Here is a 20,255-nt window from a genome sequence, read left to right on the forward strand (position 1 = left end):
AATCTTGCCATAAAAAATAATTAAGTATAATTTTTAATTTAATAGGCAAAACAGTGGGTCGGAACCCAATACATGAAATACTACAATACGGTTACTTCAGCCATTCCCGCTCTGCTTAAATGACGAAACGAAAATGACGCACTTCCATTGGTTGATTTAACCAAGGCGTACGAAGTTTGAATGATCAATGGCGGAAGGTTGATTATATACAGCGTGAGTATGAAATAAACAAAGCCAAACCGGCCTTCGTTTTGAAAATTATAGCATAGTCAGTTCAGTTAGGTAGCCGATATCTTTATTCATCAATAGATCCCAGTTACTAAGTCGTTACGTAACGTAAAGAAGAGTAAAACAGTATTGACAATGGCAATCACTGATTCTGAATTGTCACAAAATAAATCAAAATTTGGGACTCGCGTCATTTGGTAGTTACTATACTTGTAACGTTAAACTGTGTGTTTAACGTTACAATTGATACAGTCTAAGAATCCTTACGCAAGTTCAAATAGGTTCAAACGCACAATTGTCAACACATATCATTACAGTTTGTATTGGAATACGTAATTCTATGACAAATAGTGAAGACTGGGCCACTAAACAGTTACCGAACAGTTTTTCTTTGTGGTTATGCGTTCTACATTTGCATAGCGACGTTTCTTGTAATAACGTATTACACACAACAAGCCGCCATGGCAGCCATGACACGCCAGTTGAAATTTCGCGTAGCCGTTGAGTTTCATCAAATCATATAATTATGCGGTAAGGCTTCACCTTTATTTCAATAGGAATTGATTTATTATATGTTAAGCTAGGTGCAGTACTGTTTTGGGTCAGTTTATGTGTAAATTAAGGGAGGTATAGGCCAGTAACCTTTTTGTAGTGATTTCACTAAAAAACTTGCGCAAAGGAACTCTCGTAGGATGAGCCACTACTGTGGCTGGAGTAAGGCGGAAGACATCAATAGTGGAACCATTTCTAGTCATTTGGGACTCAACATAAACGACATTTGGGACTCCGTTGACGACGTTTGGGACTTGATTGACGTCAATTGGGACTCAACACAAACGACATTTGGGACTCAATATAAACGACAGTTGGGACTATTTATTTATGAGATATTATATATAATATAGTAACAGCTGTCTTAGTCGACTTAGTAGTTCAGCTCTGAACGTAGGTCTCATTACACTCGACCTATACGTTCAGGGACCCTTCTATTGAATCCTTGTCGACCAGATTTGGTTTCCCAGTCAATTTTACTGGGCAACTTTTTACTGCTAACCGGTCGCGTGTCAGTCCCTGTGAACGTCTGAACAATATAAATGAACATCTTAGTGAGAAAATAAGACCTTGCCTACCTCGCTAGAGTCAGTATGAGCGACACAACACGCTGTTAAAAAATATGTCTCCGTCTTCTAACCGACTTGGCGGACATCATTGAAAGGGTAACGCACAAATTTAAGAACTCGGCCATAAGCTTATAAGATGAAACGAAATTTAGGTAAGCCTTGTGCGAAAAAATTGGGATTTTTGAAAGAATTTGATTGTAAATTATTGTAATTTAGCTAGGCAAAGCAATAAATCACTGAAGATTCTCAACTTTTCAAAGATTTCATTTTTTTTCTCCCAGGCTTACCTAAATTTCGTTTCATCTTATATGGCCCAGTTCTTAAATTTGTGCGTTACCCTTTCAATGATGTCCGCCAAGATTTATATTGTACAGGCGTTTACAAGGCAGTCACTGACACGCGACCGGTTAGCAGTAAAAAGTTGCCCAGTAAAATTGACTGGGAAACCAAATCTGGTCGACAAGGATTCAATAGAAGGGTCCCTGAACGTAGAGGTCGAGTGTAACGAGGACTTACGTTCAGAGCTGAACTATCGACTTAGTTGTCTCGTTTTATTTAGTTGATCGGCGATTGTTGAGACCGCGATTAACACTGCTAGTTCTCCTTTGTTTTGTTTTATCTGCGAGTATAAAACTTCTCCTTTGTTTTGTTTTATCTGCGAGTATAAAACTTGACAATAATATATTGTTGAAAATTTGTGTATATTTAGTAATACTTCGTTGTTTTTCTTTTATCAAATAGTAAACAAGCTTGATTGACTGACCACTGCTAATGTTTTTTCGTGAAACAATATAACTACAATCAACACACGGCCGCCATTCTCGATGATTGACAACTCACGTTTTCCTCATCCACCAAAGAACCGTTAGGTTTCTTTGAACATACTGCAATAACATCGGGATTATCAGTTAATCAGCTTTAATTATCCCGCTTTGATCGTTGCCATTTCTTATATTTTCCACAAAAAAACTTTGCCGTGTACGCACTAATTTATCGATTGGTATTGCCATCTATGACAAGCATGTCAACGTGCAGCTCACGGATTATCGTTAACAAACTTTTATATTGACAATTGCATTGGAGTGTCACATGATTATTCAGGATTTGTCACCTCTCTAGGTCGAAAACTCGCCGAGATATTTCCATTTGAAAATAGGGTACAGAAACGGATCATATAGATAAGATAGACTCAGTAATTTTTTTCAGGTTTTCGGGTGCTTTAATTTAAACTCACATTTCTAATAGGGGTAGAACTCTAACTTTGTAATCTAAGACAACTTTTGGTGTAGATTACGAATTTAGCATCCCACGCAATGTGCGATTCACACAGTATCGTGCCACCAGGTGGCAAAATGGGGAACAAATGAACCATTCACTTTTTTTTCAGGATTTCCACAGCCTCTGGCAAAGTCGCTAATATTGTATACACAACCTCCAAAATTGGCATATAGTTAATGTCAGTTTGTCATTTATCAATTTACAAAAGATTCTGAGTCGATGGGATGTATACTCTTCCAAATATCCAGTCTCGAAATTCATTGCACACTGAGAATAGTGAAAACATGCAAAATATATACCCATTTTCACCTTCAGTTTTGGTCATGTGGGACAGAGATTAAAATTCTGAAAAAGTTTGATAATGAAACTTGAATTATCCTACTATATAACATACATTAAAGTCTATCTTGTGTATTTGATGGCTTATATTTTTAATTGGCGCTTGAAATCTGTGCCGGGATAGTCTCGGTCACCCAGAACCTCCTAGTCTTCAACGTACGGAGGTCTGGGACCTTTGTCAATATTTGACAAAAAGTCCATTGCCCATGCGTAACCGGGAGTTTGGTTTTAAATGTGGTTGATTATCCAGTATCTTCTGGCCAAGTCAAGTAAGAGTTGTGCCCCTTCACGCAATAAATCCCATAATTCTTGCATTGATAATAATATAAACAAATATGAATCGTGACGACGAATTAGGATTGATTTTAAAAAACAGATATGGTCCATCCATGAAGTGAGAAATTTTACAATAAAAAAATAAGAGTGCTGGATATTGAACTGGCATGCAATCAAATGGATTATTTGAAATGACATTCTTGAATTAATTGTTTTGGTACTAGTTGCCTCCCTTATGATAATGTAAAAGACCGGATAATCTAACCAATGATCTATTTTTTTCAAATATTGACAACACATCCAGACTAATATTCGTCTAAATAAGCAGGTCAGCGCACAAATTTAAGTACGTCGGCAAGAGAAGATGAAAATTAGGTAACTAGGAGAAATACAGTAATTCTAATCTTTGAAATGTAGAGGGCGAGTGCTGCGCTGAACTAGTTAAAGATAGATTTTTTTTGATTTGTTTTTTTTTTCAGATTGTTTACAGAATTTGATATTGTAGGTATTGTCAACCAGTGAAGATGGCGACACTGTATTCAAGGGTACCGCACACTTTAGGTGTGTCTCACCTGGAAGCAGTAGAAGGAGACCTTGCCAATTTGATGCTGGACTATGAAGAAGATTTTTTGTGGCTGGATGAGATTTTAGAAGCATGCAAAAAAGCATTAGTTACGTAAGTACTTGTTACATTTTATCATAACTCCCAGACTGAATTACATTTACCCTGTATTCAGATATTGATTGACGTGGTCTAGATTTCTCTTAAATTTATTAAACATGTACCACACCTCCATTCACACCCATAATAATGAAATGACTGAATTTTGGGGGAAAATTTAGAAATGAAGTGAAAAACATGCATGATAAAAGGTAATAATATTAATTAATGTATAACTTCTTATGGATATAAGCTTATTAATAATATTATATATAAATGTGGGTTAATATACTTCTAGACCCGAAGTTGAGTTATTGCCAAAGACTCCATCATCTAAGAAGCCACGAAGAAGAATCGTTAAAAAGAAAAAGTAAGTTTAAGTACCACTAGGTTTGGTATTTTGGAAAGTGTAATAATATAATGTCCTTGACTAATAGTGTTTATAGATTCTTGGTCAAGCAAAATAACACCTGAAATAATAGAAATCGACATGAATTGAACTATAGGTTAATAAACACGTCATTTATATGTAATCTTCATGGTCAGGAATGGAATGTGTCTGTTGACCAAATTTAGTATAAATCTCTCCCAGGGGGTATGCCTATTCCATATTTGTAAACTGGAACCGTGGTCAGTCTATGACGCAAACCAGTTATGGTGTTGGCACTATAGTATAAAATAGAGTGGGGGGGGGTAGCATTTGGCAAATCTCACATTGCCTTACATATTGGCCATTTACTGATTTGAAAGTGAAGACGATTTCCGACTAATGCTAGAAGTTTTTTATATAAAAAAAACCGGAAAGAAATAAAACCTGAACTGTAGTTATAATTTTCATCACAGAAGTGTAGGCAACGTGAAGCTGAAGATCGAATAGTACTACAAAAGATGCAGTTAAGGTGGAGTTTGATCCTTGTGTTAGTGGAGACATTTCATCCAATGTAGTTTTTCCACAACATTGGTCGGTGTCCGAAACATACATTTTCCAAGCACAGGCCCACAGGACTTGTGTGACACATGATCATGTGGGTCCTTCAGGTGACATGCAGGCCCAACCAATAATAATAATTATAGTTTCCAAGGGAAGCGCAGAAAGATCAGAGGAAAGGAAGTACATATAAAGTGAATGCGTCGACTTAAAATTCATGTCAATAATATTTCTGAATAAATTACTGTCTTCGTTTTTTCTATGAATATAAGCTGATGCAGCACCATGGTATTTCTTTATAACACAATTTGTAGTATTTGTAAATCACCTGAATTCGTCAATGATAGACATACCGCACAGTGATCACGTGACAACCATAATTGAAATTGCTTTACATTAAAAATTCTGTACAACTATAGCAATGTTTTTCAATAATAATGACAATATTTTTAAAATTAAGCCTCTGTCAGCATGTGTATAAAATTAATAAAAAAATCATAATGGTAAACCCTATTTAAAACTAAAACTAGCATCGCTGGTTTATTCTTTAGGCCTGAAATGTTATATAAACTATTAATTAGACTTTTATTAACAAAACAAGACCATAATCGACTCTCGATGGCATCGGATATTCAAAATTTTAACTAGATTTAAACAACTTAACATTGGAGATACGAGTTCTTAAACATTAGCTGTGTTCAAATCAAAACTCAAAACTCAAAAATGTTTGTTACATATTATCAGGATTAGCTATTATCTTCCATGCGCTTAGAGCATGCAATATGGATGGAGTGAGCGCAATCAGACACGGGGCAGACCTAGTGTAGCCGCCAACCCCGCTTCGCTCGGGGGTCATAACTCCGAAAACCGGAAGTGGTAGACTAACGCTACCTGGCCTATGTTACTCCCCGGTCCGAGCTACCCCTATACCCCTAATTTCAGACTCTGGGCAGACCTAGTGTAGCCGCCAACCCCGAACAGACAGACAAACGGCAGTCACAAATATTAGTATAGATTATTATTATTATTCGGAATGATATTTGAAAGTTTAGACTAGAAATGGGCATCAACTGTGTCCACACTGTCTGCGAGAATTGCTGATCAACGGATATAGTGCTTAAAAATAGGATGGTCAATTTGTAGAAATGATATTAATTTTAGTATAATAAGCTTACTTTTATCTATACTATTTTTTCAGAGAAATAGAAACAGAAAGTGATGCTGATGATGAAGAAGGTACGCCACCTAGTCGTAAAACAAGACAGACAGCTCGACAAAAAGTACTATATAATAAAGAGAACAAGACCAAAGAACCTGCAAGGAAAACACGTGGAAAGAAACAGAATTCTGGATCGAGTGAGAATCCCCGTCAGAAAATATCTCCTAAGTTAACATCTACAAACTTATCTAAAATGAGTGATTGCTCTGAATTAGAATTATCAGATGCTGAAATGACACCAGTTGCCAAATCAACCAGCAGAAGTACGCTAAACAAAACAGCCATTGGTGTTGCAAACCAATCAAAAAATTCTCCTTATAATAAGGAAAAATATTCTGTTAAGCAAAGAGCTTCAGCTTATGAAGAGATGCTTGGTAAACGATCCAGTCACAGTCCAGCTGTCACACCTGTAAATAAAAATAAACATTGTATATCAGTGGATAATACACCCGAATATAATACGCCAGATACTGTTAAACACTCTAAAACAGTATCTTGTCTTGATAAAGCAAATGTAGAAAACTTGAACGAATCCATCATAAAGGAGAAAACAGCACAGAAAAGACGATCATCAAGAAAATCACTAAAAGTATTGTCATCAAAAGTTAAACGTTTATCTGTTCATGGTCATCATAATACTGGTACTCGACTGGTAGAAGCTGAATATTCAGAAGAAGTCACTGAGGTGAGATGAATTGTATTTTTTCAATTATCAAAAAATAAAATGCAGCACAACTGCTCATTAAAACATATAACAAACAGTGCATGGCTTACTCAGTTGAAAATGTTATAACTGCATCTATTGATAACTATATACATGTACATGTATGTACATGTAAACCCACCACAAGACATCTCGCACAGAGGAGCACAGTAGCCTACTTCCCTCATGACACCTAGGGCTGGTAATCGATACTGCTTTTAAGTATCGATAATCACCGACCATCTGCCGATCAACAATTGATAATATCGGCGAATTATTTTGACTTGAAATATGTTTGGAAGACATTCATAATTTGTATATGAATTACGATTTACATGTGAGTTTATGCTGTAATATCATTATGTAAGCTTTTACATGCAGAATTTAATTCATTGATTTGACAATAGAATAATAGCATTCCATACCAAAACCAAGGTGTTGACTTTTTGTCGCTTATGACCAGAAAAAAATGTAGTTATTGTCCCCCGCCTTTCGAAGAAAGCAGGGGACTATTAAAATGGGTTCGTCCGTCTGTCTGTCCGTCTGTCTGTCCGTCCGTCTGTCTGTCCGTCTGTCTGTCCGTCACACTTTTTGGGACACAATAACTCTCTTCCTAATTGAGCTAGAATGTTCAAACTTGGTGTATGTGTTTATTAGGTCAATGCCTTGATGGAGTTCGAAGATGAGCATTTTCCGCTTAGGGTAAGCAGAGATAAGCAATTTGATTGGTTGATGCTTTGGGACACGATAACTCTCTTCCTAATTGGGCTAGAATGTTCAAACTTGGTGTATGTGTTGATTAGGTCAATGCCTTGATGGAGTTCGAAGATGAGCATTTTCCGCTTAGGGTAAGCAGAGATAAGCAATTTGATTGGTTGATGCTTTGGGACACGATAACTTTTAATTGAGCTAGAATGTTCAAACTTGGTGTATGTGTTTATTAGGTCAATGCCTTGATGGAGTTCGAAGATGAGCATTTTCCGCTTAGGGTAAGCAGAGATAAGCAATTTGATTGGTTGATACTTTGGGGCACGATAACTCTCTTCCTAATTGAGCTAGAATGTTCAAACTTGGTGTATGTGTTGATTAGGTCAATGCCTTGATGGAGTTCGAAGATGAGCATTTTCCGCTTAGGGTAAGCAGAGATAAGCAATTTGATTGGTTGATGCTTTGGGACACGATAACTTTAGTTCTAATTAAGTGAGATTGATGAAACTTGGTGTATAGTATAGTTTCATTACAGTAATACCTTGACTAAGTTTGATAATGAGCATTTTCTGCTCAGGGTAAGCAGCAATTTGATTGGTTGATACTTTGGGGCACGATAACTCTCTTCCTAATTGAGCTAGAATGTTCAAACTTGGTGTATGTGTTGATTAGGTCAATGCCTTGATGGAGTTCGAAGATGAGCATTTTCCGCTTAGGGTAAGCAGAGATAAGCAATTTGATTGGTTGATGCTTTGGGACACGATAACTTTAGTTCTAATTAAGTGAGTTTGATGAAACTTGGTGTATAGTTTCATTACAGTAATACCTTGACTAAGTTTGATAATGAGCATTTTCTGCTCAGGGTAAGCAGAGCGATACGCAATTTGATTGGTCGAGACTTTGGAAAACAATAACTCTCCTACTTTGATTGTTAGACTATAAGTAAAGATATACTGTTTGATTGTTCAATACTTTGTAAAAGATAATTTGTGATAAATTTATATGTGTCCTCTAATTATTTTCCTATTTCGGCGGGGGACATCAGCCTCACTGTTGGCTTGTTTCCCTTTGAAATGGAGTCTACATGTAAACATTTCATAGTAACAACAGTTTATTTGCTCTCATCATAAGCGGTCGACATCTCTTAGCGCTGGTATTTTTACTCTGTGCCGTGTCACTGGCATCCCACGTGAAAATGAAGCAGGTGTGTTGATAGCTTGAATGACTTTTCTGTTAAATTACATGTACAGCTACCGAGCTATATTGTAGGCCCAAGCAGGCATTGCAAAGAATACTTTGATAAGGATTATTTTTTATGGAATGCCAATAATTGCGCAATTATCAATGTTTTAAATCTGTATCGATCTTCGAAACACTTTACCGATGGTTATCAGCAGTATCGATATTTTCTGCTAGCCCTAATGACACCCAATTATTTGGAGGAAACAATGCCCCAGAAAACAGAATATTTAATCCACAAACAATTAGAAATTTTCAGGTGTCTAATACATTGTAGCTTCTTCCATTATTAAATATATAACTATTATTAAAAACTCCCTTTTAGGTTATTGAAGAACCAAAACGTAAACCTAGAACGCGATTACGTCTTAAAAAGAAGGAACAAATTGAGGTATAGTGGTTATTCAATTCAAACATACTTTCTAAATATACATGTAGAGTCATAAGTGGTCAGTGGAGGATAACAGTGTGCGATATGTTAAGGTCCTTAAGATATATCTGAAAGCAAAGACAGCATTTGATGATATTGCTGCCGTAATGATTTATAGAGATTTCGTGATTGTTTTCAAGTTTGGGGTTTTTTTTCACTGCTACATGCGAGATACATTGTACACATGTTTATCTTATCAGTGAAGGTCAAATCATCATGTTAGAGATTTCATATGCAAACCGGGTTCCCACTTTAGGCATTAGTTATATCTTTCCTTGTCAGTAAATTAAGTTTATTTAAATCATATATGCACCCTTATCTATAAATGCTATACTTTTAGATGAGTACTGATGAATCAGAAAGTACATGTACGTCTATTGATAAAGACAGTACTAAAAATGATGCTGATGAAAATAAAAATGAATCGAAAGATACTGTTACAACATATCAATCACCTGTTAAGAAAGATGGCACACCTGTACCTCGGCCTCGAACATCTAAATCCACATGTAGAACTCCTCTTAAATCAGAAAATGAGTCATGTGATGAGATTATGAAACCTGTAAGCAAGAAAAACTCTATGGATAAAGCGTGTTCATCGGAGAGTGAGGTCGTAATGGATACTGGGTCGTCAGATGATTGTGATACAGGACTTAAAACTAGACGTGGCAGCAGAGGTCGTAAAGACTCATCTCATCGTGATAGAGATTCAGGTATTTCTGGAGTTTTAAGTGCTCAATCTAGTGCTGTTAGCTTGAAAAATTTAGAGATGGACAATGAAAAGACTATTAACCATGACAGTTTGAAGCCAACACGTTCCACTAGATCCCAATCTAAACAATATCAGCAATCTCCAATCCTAGAGGGAAGTAATACAGACGAAGTGTTCCATACACCAGAAGTATCTGAACCGAAAAACAACAGGTATAAATATAATCATTTACATTGACATGACTCAATAAATGAAATGGAGTTTAACATATTATATGTACTTTTCTGTACTGACTGGGCTAATGAAGACACCGTGCTATGAGGTATATTTTGCCTGAATAGCGGAACTATGGCCTACTCTTATTTTGAATTAACAGTTGCAAGGGAATCTTTTAGGTGGAAGCCATACTCATGTACAGTACCCCAGTTTTTCATTTCATCCAAACTACTAAACACTGTTCCTTGCCAGTCCCTCCATCCTCCACGACTACAAAGGTAAAACCACGCTGAAAAATCCTGAGGAGCAAACTCGAGACTTCCGGGTTAGCAAGTCTGCTCCTTACTCCCTGAGCCACCGCAAATCCCACTGACTCACTATAAAGTACCATATCGTTCGGGATTTAAGTAGATACTCTTTTCCATGGAAGTCTGGCCTTCGTCATACATGTATACTCCACATGGACTTAGATATGGATGAAGATAAAAAATTTACTCTAATTTTAGGAACAACATTCATCGGAATATTATTACCATGTGCGATCACAAACATCTTTTTTATTGTCTAATATTTATTGAATATATTGAAATAAAAAACAGGTTCAAATGACCCTAGAACAAAACATGAAATATTACTCAAGTTTGTCCAACATTTATGAACTGATTATTTTACATCAATTATTATGGGTCATTTTTTTTTTTGACATACATCAGCACAGTAAAAAATTAAGACTATCTCAATAAAAGATTGCTACAGTGGAGTTTAAATACATTCGTCTTATATACATATAGCCTAGCTTTATATCCCTGGAGATTGCACGGTCTGCAAAAAATTAATATTAGTAATATTTTTTACTTTTAAATAAGAATATTAAAATATTAGGTTACAATATTGATTGTGAATTTTTTTTTTTTTGAGCCGTCTATTATGTTTTGTATAATGTATTCTCGATAATCCCGAGCCTTCAATGAGCTGGTGGATGGTAGACTGAACTGCGTAGCTGAATGTGGAGCCAGTACTGGCAGTACGGCAATCATAGTTTAAGTGAATTTTAAATCTGTATGGACCAGAGTTTTACATACATGTAGGCTAAGCCTGTTCCCTAATCCCATACAGATATCCTGAAGTAAAATCTTAATTTAATAATATTACATTGCAGAAAACGTCAAGTTGATGATTGTGAAGAAGTGAGTTCTGCACCTAAAAGTAAAAGATCATGTACTGGTATACAACAAGATGCCAATACTCATGAAGAGGTATTTTAACATTGAATATTAAACGTCCAACCATCTTTATTGGAAGGATGAAAATTATACACCCATCACTAGATATACACTCGACTGTTACAGTCCTAACTCTTTATTATTAATACTGTGTTTTGTTTAAGTTCCACATAAACCTTGCCATGCTAAGGACTGTTTATTACGTCTTAGAGTTAGGGCCCTTGTTTCACTTTGTTGAACCTTGTGAACGCTCTAATGCCAAAAGTTATCATCCGATCTTTGTGAAATTTATATGCATTATTTAAAGGAGCTAAATCGCTAACATTTGGGACCTAGAAATTGCCAAAGTGGGTCGCAACGCATATAATACTGTAATATGAATGTATATAAACGGATTAACATTCAATGGTTTCCGTTTTTACTCCAATTTCAAATCAGTTATGTTCGGCGAACTAAGCCAGCAGTCTCAATTGAGTGCAAATTTCTAGCGTCTGGTTATTCCAGTCTACATACGCCGTTTGATTTGGTGCAATGTGTCTGGCCTCGTCCCTCGAGTCTCTTGATACAACTGGGGCTGAAGCGAATTATGGTACACGATTCGTGTACAAATGGTAAAATGTTTATTTTGTCTTAAAAATTGGATATCAAAAGCCCATCTTTTTCCGGTAAGATCACAACATGAATGTTGATTTAATTTGACAAATAAATCGTGTTTTCAATGTTGAAGATTTTGGATGATATTGAGTTAGAGACTTAGCTACTTTAAAGCGAGAATTTCAAATTTTCTAAGAAAGTCAAAACATAATTATTTCTATGTCTTTTGCTCAATAGGTTATCAAATCACTATTATACGATCATGGGCATTATTTCCCGCCCTTAAAAATCTATGACACAGAAAATAACAACACAATTACCTCCCCTGTTTTGTTATTGACAACATGGGGCAGCCATTTTCCAACGCTGGAATTTGAAGTTAAAAATGATATTTTTGCCAATTTCTTAGCTGGCAATAGCGAATTATAGGATTAATAGGATTATTCTTTAACAAGGTAGGACTGTTAATGGATACCATCTATTTTAAGGCTTTATTTTAATACATTTTAAAAATATAACTTGAAAGTTAAAAATGATATTTTTGCTAATTTCTCAGCTGGCAATAGCGAATTATAGGATTAATAGGATTATTCTTTAACAAGGTAGGACTGTTAATGGATACCATCTATTTTAAGGCTTTATTTTAATACATTTTAAAAATATAACTTGAAAATTTGCAATTGCAACTTTAAATTAGTGAAACGAAGAAACCTATTGAATTTTAGCAATTTCCGTTTATTATGTCGAGATTAATGGCCCTTGTTTCACTTTGTTCAACCTTGTGAACACTCGAACGCCAAAAGTTATCATCTGGTCTTTATGAAATTTATATGCACCAATTAGATTAGTGAAACCACAAAGCCTATTGAATTTCATCAATCTACAATAATTACTTCTAGAGTTATGAAAGTTATCATCCGATATATATGCAATTTATATGCATCATTTAAATTTGTGAAACGGGGATTTATTGAATTTCAGCAATTTCTGTTAATTATTTCTAGAGTTATGGCCATTGTTTTACTCTGTGAACCTTGTGAACCGTCGAATGACAAAAGTTATTTTCTGATCTGTATGAAATTTATATGCATTATTTAAATTAGTCAAACAAAAAAACCTATCATATTTCAAAATTTTCAGTAAATTACTTCCAGAGTAAAGGCCCTTGTTTTAGTTTGTAGAACCTTGTGAACCCACAAACGACAAAAATTATAATCTGATCTGTATGAAATTGTCTTGTAAATGCCCCCAATTACCGACAAAAAAATAAATATGCGGCAACCCTTGTCGACCGCGCGGACAATTTAGCTGCTGCGGACGTATTTACGTTGCCTGGCAACCTATCTTTATGACTGTTAGTTTGCCAGCACCCAATTGCAAATTGTTGCTTAGGAAAATGTAGTCTCTTTTCACAAGCCACAAAATAAATGAAGTTAATAATAACATGAGATTTAATTAACATGAAAAATATATAATAGTACATACATATGTAACTATATCATTATGTACATATACATATCAGAAGCTGCATGTATTTATAACAAAAAGGTTACAAGTTGCCATTAAACAAAACTATTGATTCTGTGGTTTCCTTCATCTTGTAAATAGTGGTCATCTTCAGAGGACCCTTTAAGTAGTTATAGTAAGATCTACAAAGAGCTTGATTTCTACCCTTAAAGCTTTTTTTTTCTTTTTTCAGCCCGAAAATGAATTGCATGATGGCCCTAAAACGCCAGGTGAGATTTTTATTCTTACGATAATGGGAAAACTTAAACATACATTATGCAAGAGCTAAATCTGTCTATTGCAGGTCTTTCTTTAGGCCTGTAATGTTATCTAAATTATTAATTAGACATTAATTAACCATAATCAACTCTAGATGGCATCACTAGCCTGCGATCTTTGGTGGATTATGAGCCGATTTACTGCATAACTTTCCTTCACGATTTAACGATTAAATGGATAATCAAGACTATTATCGTACTGACTTTAGTAATGATGATCAAGGCTAGCCGAAAATATCAACCGCTTAGTTCTCGGTTCATAGTGGATCAATTTGAATGAAATTTTCAGCAAATTGCCTTTAGATTATCTAGTTTTTAACTGAGTATTATAGTGAGAACTGCCAACTCATTATCGAATCTCTCATAATGTATCTTTAAATGATTTATAGTGTTGTAAATTATCAGAGTATGATTAAAAGTATTGTGAATTTATGATGTTGTTACCTGTAAGTATTATTGTGGGTTTTTTTAATGTAAATTAAATATTTATTTGTTTTCAGGTAGAGCATCTTTAGACTCTGATCAGTAAGTATTTTACGTTAAAGCGTTTATTTATTTGGCGCAAGCAAATCTAAAATTATCACATTAATGTCTTTTGGGTAGGAATAGTTTTTGGTAGATCATACAGAATCATCCTCTTTATCAAATGGCTTGGAAAACTATTGTTTGGTGTAAGCTAATGTTTCTTTGTCTGGCAATATATCCGGTTTTCCTCCCAATTATAAGATAAACAATAACTTTTCATATTTGATTTCTAAATAAATCACAAATTATTGTTAGTATAAATAAAATTTGGAAAAAAACACAAGTTATTGCAGTGGTAAATGTAATAAAATAATTATTTTATTTATCCACAAAATTTATAAAAACCTACTATAATTATTATAGATATGAAAGTATGGAGAATGATAGTGATGATTATACATCACCGAAACATAGACCTAAAGTAAGTCTTTAATATATTCCTGTTGTTAATATTGTATTTTAGATAGAACTTAAGACTTGAACTTTTCAATAGGAAGAGAATTTTTGTGTGACATAAGGAAGACAATGGAAGATTCTTTATCTTCCCTATGTCAAGATATTATGACAAATGTAATTAGTCTCTGATGTATACTGGGGTTCAGATATGGTTGGATCAACTCCCTGGTTGTCCAGATGCATTAAATTGTAACACAGCGTGAATAGTGTATTTTGCATGTCTTTACCTGGCTAAAGTTGTCTTATGGGTGGCATATAAGTATGAGAAATTATAAAAGAAAATACATGTAATTTAATTCTGGCTTATCTTTTGTTGGATAACTTATACAGACAAAAAAAACCTTTGTTTTAGATTGTTCGACCTGTAGGACTCAACAATTCTGCGTGTAGATCTGCTAATAGACCCACTAATTTATTGTCAGGATTTGTTAATTCATTTGTTAAACGGAACACTCCTGTGAAAGCACTGGTAAGACCTATACTTTTATTAATCTGAAGTATAAAGATTTTGTTAGGAAAGAACCCTCTGAAAAGTCTGCTTACTGTTTGAGAAATTTAGTAAATAGAAGTTATAGGTTAGCTATATTGTTGTAAATAGATAAAAGTAATTTGATTGTTTAATGGTGAATGTTATATATTTATTTACAAATATGATTTAGTTTAAAATATAAAAAAACAATGTGTTTTAGTCGATTGATCAGAAAAAAAGAGAAATAATGGAGAAAGAAAAGAAAAATGAAGACAGAGTTCAGAGAAAGAGAGAAATGTTGAATAAACAGATGCAAGAACGTAAAAGGTTGTTTGCTAATTATGAGATGACAAAACTTGTCAGTTATTAAATGTAACTACGGTACTCAAATTACACAAGGCATTTAATGAGACAATTCACAATCTGTTCAAATCTCAAGGTGAAAAGTGGCTAACCAAACAATGGTCTTCAAGTAGCTCATCAAATATCTAATATAACTAAAAATGAGATTCTGACCTTTTCTTTAAATACTTCTATTAGGTTAAGAGAAGAAAGAATGAAGAAAGCTGCAGAACTAAGGATGCAACAAGAGAGATCTATATTCAATAAACAGAATGAAAATGTGAAGAAAATGGAAGAACGATTAACACTGCAAGATAAAATTAAAGAAGAAAAATTAAGGGAGGAAAGAATGCAAAAACAAAATCAGAGGTAAAATTAAGCATTATTTATGATAGTTATTTGAGAATTAAAAAAAACAGGACCTTTTTAATTTAAAACTCTCAAGTCAAGCAGAAAATGAAAATGAGTAAATTTAAAACTACTATGTAATTCTTGGCACATAGAAGGGCAAGAATTGGGGGAAGACCCATTAAGAGACGAAATATGGAGCTAGCTTTAAGTTTAGCTCTATTTCTTGTACTGGAGCAGAACAATCCTACTCAAAAGAATTTTAATTTTACATTATCTAGTTTTTAACTATTATATTGAGAACTGCCAGCTCTTTATCTAATCTCCCATAATGTATCTTTAAAGATACATTATGTAAGATTTAGATAAAAAGCTGACCATTCTTGCTATAATAGCTCAAAAATATTGAAAAATTTCATTCAATTTTCTTCATTCTGAATCTATTTTTGACAAGATGTGTGCATTGTGGTAACCAGGGCACTGGTATTTTCGAGTTTTGGCCTCGCTTTCCAATTTTTAAATTAAATTTTTAAATGGCGAACCTTTTTAATCTAGTTAAGAATCTTGAGTAGCCGATGCCATCAAGAGTTTATTATGGTCATTGTTTTGTTAATAAATGTCAAATAGTTTATATAACATTTCAGGCCTAAAGAAATACCTGCAATAGGCAGATTTAGCTCTTGCATAATGTATGTTTAATCTATCGATCATAATTTTAATTTCAGACTTCAGAAACAGAAAGAGGCTGAAGAAAGAAGAAAACAAGATGAAGAAGAAAGATTAAGAAAAAAGGAAGAACAGGTAGAGTAATAAATAGATGTTGGTATTTATAAAAGCTGAATTTCTTTTTGAAATAGGTTGACTTTAAGATCATCTTATTGTGTCAGAAGAAAACACCCAATTGTTATTTTCAAACAGGTTCTGCATTACAATGTTTTAACCTCCTTTACACATTAAACATTTTGAATGCATCATTATTGTCTTGGTATACTGTAATTATTGTCCATCGCCTTTGGAAGAGCTAGAATGTTCAAACTTGGTGTAGGTGTTTATTAGGTTGATGCCTTGATGTTGAAGATGAGCATATTCTGCTTAGGGTAAGCAGAGATCAGCAATTTGATTGGTTGATGCTTTGGGATATGATAACGTTAGTTCTAATTAAGTGAGTGATGAAACTTGGTGTATAGTTTTATCACATCAACACCTTGACTAAGTTCGAGAATGAACATTTTCTGCTACGGGTAAGCAGAGTGATAAGCAATTTGATTGGTCGAGACTTTGAAACACAATAACTCTCCTTGGTGTAGGCATTCATTAGGTGAATGCCTTGATGGAGTTTGATGATGAAAATTGTCTGCTCACGGTAAGCAGAGATAAGCAATTTGATTGGTTGATGCTTTTGGGCATGATAACTTTGCTTATAATTAAGTAAAAGCTATGAAACTGCGAGTATAGATTTATTATATCATTACCTTGACTAAGTTTGATGAGAACTTTCTGCTTAGGCTAAGGAGCGATAAGCAATTTGATTGGTCAGGACTTTGAAACATAACAACTCTGCTTTTTTAATTCAGGTATATAATGTTTAAACTTGATGTTGATGTTCATTAGGTGAATGTATTGACTTTGATTCTATCTGATAAGATAGAGAGTGATGAAACTAAGTGTATAGTTGATAATCATTTTGAATTCTCGATACTTTGAAAAAGATAAATGTGCAATTAATTAATATGCGTCAACTATATATTTCGGGATTTCGGCAGGGGACATAGCCTCAAAGGGTTGTCACTACCTATTGTTTCACCGATTACACTCTAAGATAGGCTTACATGAGGGGTCCAATGTGTGACATACAATGTAGGTACTCAAATTTTAACTAATCTCAATCACTGATAAAATTATACTAATAATAAGAGCAAGGTATGCCATTTGAAGGACAGTTGGTGATTTTTAATTGTCGAGTTCCAAAGAAAAGATATGAATGATTTTACATGACAGGTTATGTACAGATTTCTCGTGTAAAGGGACACCAAATAAGACTTTTTTTAATGCTAAATTTCTGTACATGTATAAGAAATACTAATGTGTTCATGATGTATTATTATTCAAATGAGGCACCTTTATTAGAAGTCTAAGCAGAAATAGTGTATATTTGTGCCAACACCTCTAGCCAGCCAATGTCGATTTCATTGATATTCCCAAATTCGCGATACAAACTGAAAAGTCTCTCAAGATTTTTAATGAAATAAAGATTTTACAGAATTGTTGAAGTTTGTTTGACCTTAACAATCGATATGAACTATTTGTAAATCAGTATCCGGAAAAATCAACATGGAAAGGTTTACTGTGATTAATAATTTAATCAAACCATGTTATGTAGTATTTCTCCTTTAAAACTTGAACAATGGATACACTTTCAACAATCAAAATCAGTAGCAGTCTTTGAGAAATGGTTGTGTCCCTTTCAATAGCTTAAGCTATGAATCCATTTAGGCAAAAAAATGAACCAAAGGCTTGAAAAGAGCAAAGTAACATTTCAGGATTGTTACCATGCTACAGGAAACAGAAAATAATGTAGCATTGGTTATAATTTATACGTGTATACTAATACAATATCTAGTTAATAATAGGGACACGAAAGTTTTGGTTTCCCATTTTCATGATTATATTCAAACACCGTGACCATTCTGTCACTTGATCCCCGAATACCAAGTAAGCGATAATTTTCATTTATGGAAGAATACTGTTTTCTTGGACTCGGCAATTATAACGTTCAACATCTATGCATCATATGCACTAAAATTCACATCACAACGTAATTTCGATAACAATGTAAATACAGGGAAGTTAAACTTTGATTCAAACTTATTCAGAAAATATCCATTCACCAGGCCATTGTCTGCTTCAGATATGTCTATCATGTGACCATAAAATAAACACCTCTCTCTGACGTGTTTCACAGCTAATGTAGGGCATTACAATCGGCATAAGCAGGCACTTCGTAAATTGAACAAGGAACTCAAATTTCCAATATCGACAAAGCTAATAAAACTTACACAGACAATTTAACACAATACATCTAATTATGTTTTCAGAATTTATTTACTTCCACTTTAACAAAATGGAATTAAGATGAAATATTTTGTTTTGATTTTTCAAAGTAAGATCGTAGCTGAAATAACAAAAATACAACGTAAATATTAGGGACACAAAAATTTACGTTGTGGGACGTGATTGAAAATCCTCTAATTGAGATTACTTACCAGTTGTTTAGAAATGAAAACTTAGTAAACGAAATCATAGATTCTCTGCTGCATGTTTTGTGAAAATATTTGAAAATATTAATCTTGTGCTCTACATGGTCCAGTTGTTAAAATGTTAAGTACAAAATGTCCCCAAAACTTAACCCAAAAATTCAGGGACACCACGAATTGCAACATTCAAAAATTTAACCAGAAACCGATTTTGAGTATTTTAAATATAAATAAGTATACTATAAAATAATGAAAATATTACATGATCAATTACTTTTTTCAACAATGGTGATCAGAAAATCGGGTGGTTTTGTTGCTTTGAGCAATGATATGTATGAATTTTCAATTTGGTCCCCTTATTTGTGGAATGATCCATATATAATATATATATATGTGTTTGTGTTGAACAATTTCTTTTTTATTGGTTCCTTTGACATGGGCATCAAAATGGAAGAAAACTACCTGCTGATTGATTACAATACAATATATTATGTGAAAATTCCATTCCCTTCTGAAAATTGAAAATGTTAATGTATACTATATCTGATTTCAGGAGGAAGAAGACAGATTGTTACGTGAATTACAAGAGAAAAAGAAAGCAACTGAAGATCTGGAAAGACAGAGAAGATTGGCAGAAGAAAAACAAAGACATGATGAAAGAATGGCTGAAGCTGAAAGAGAACGACAGCTCGACAAAGAAAGACTTTTACAGATAGAATTAGAAAGAGAAAAAGAAAATCGACGACATCGAGAAGAAAGGTAATGTTATGGAAAATTTTAGTCATGTTTTAATGGATTTCTGCAGTACAAGAAAAGGATTTTAGTACATGGTTTTGACAATCCTTGCATGCCATCAATTCTACTTTTTGATGTAAGAAATAAGATGTGTATTCACAACACTGTCAGAATACTGAAAAAGTATGGATTTAAGTTATATTTATGTAAAAGCCAAATTTCACAGTTATTAAAACCCCAGAGAAGGTTACTTACAGATTAATCCACTTAAAAAGACTGAAAGTTTATGATTTTTCCTATCTGTAAATATTGACCAAACTGGTGTCACATTCGTATAAAATATCTTTTTCTGACTATTAATTACAAAATTTCAATGCTATTTTTACAGAGAAAAACAATACGCTAAAGAAAAAGCTGAGCGAGAAAAATTAGAACTGGAAAAGAAAAAAGAAAGAGAAGTACAAATA

At 33.9% G+C, this 20,255-nt stretch overlaps 1 protein-coding gene across 1 annotated transcript; it reads left to right on the top strand.

The window, feature by feature from the left end:
- Positions 1–118: 118 nt before the first annotated feature.
- On the top strand, positions 119–15,479 carry LOC126809550 (inner centromere protein). Its single transcript, XM_050534178.2, has 12 exons — positions 119–213; positions 3,722–3,918; positions 4,202–4,273; positions 6,030–6,735; positions 9,026–9,091; positions 9,471–10,054; positions 11,218–11,314; positions 13,575–13,611; positions 14,160–14,184; positions 14,548–14,605; positions 14,993–15,109; positions 15,330–15,479. Exons 2-12 carry the CDS (start codon positions 3,767–3,769, stop codon positions 15,477–15,479), a joined length of 2,064 nt encoding a protein of 687 aa, XP_050390135.2. The 5' UTR covers positions 119–213; positions 3,722–3,766.
- Positions 15,480–20,255: the final 4,776 nt, after the last annotated feature.

Source organism: Patella vulgata, chromosome 2 (genome assembly GCF_932274485.2).
Source record: "Patella vulgata chromosome 2, xgPatVulg1.2, whole genome shotgun sequence".
Lineage (NCBI taxonomy): Eukaryota > Metazoa > Mollusca > Gastropoda > Patellidae > Patella > Patella vulgata.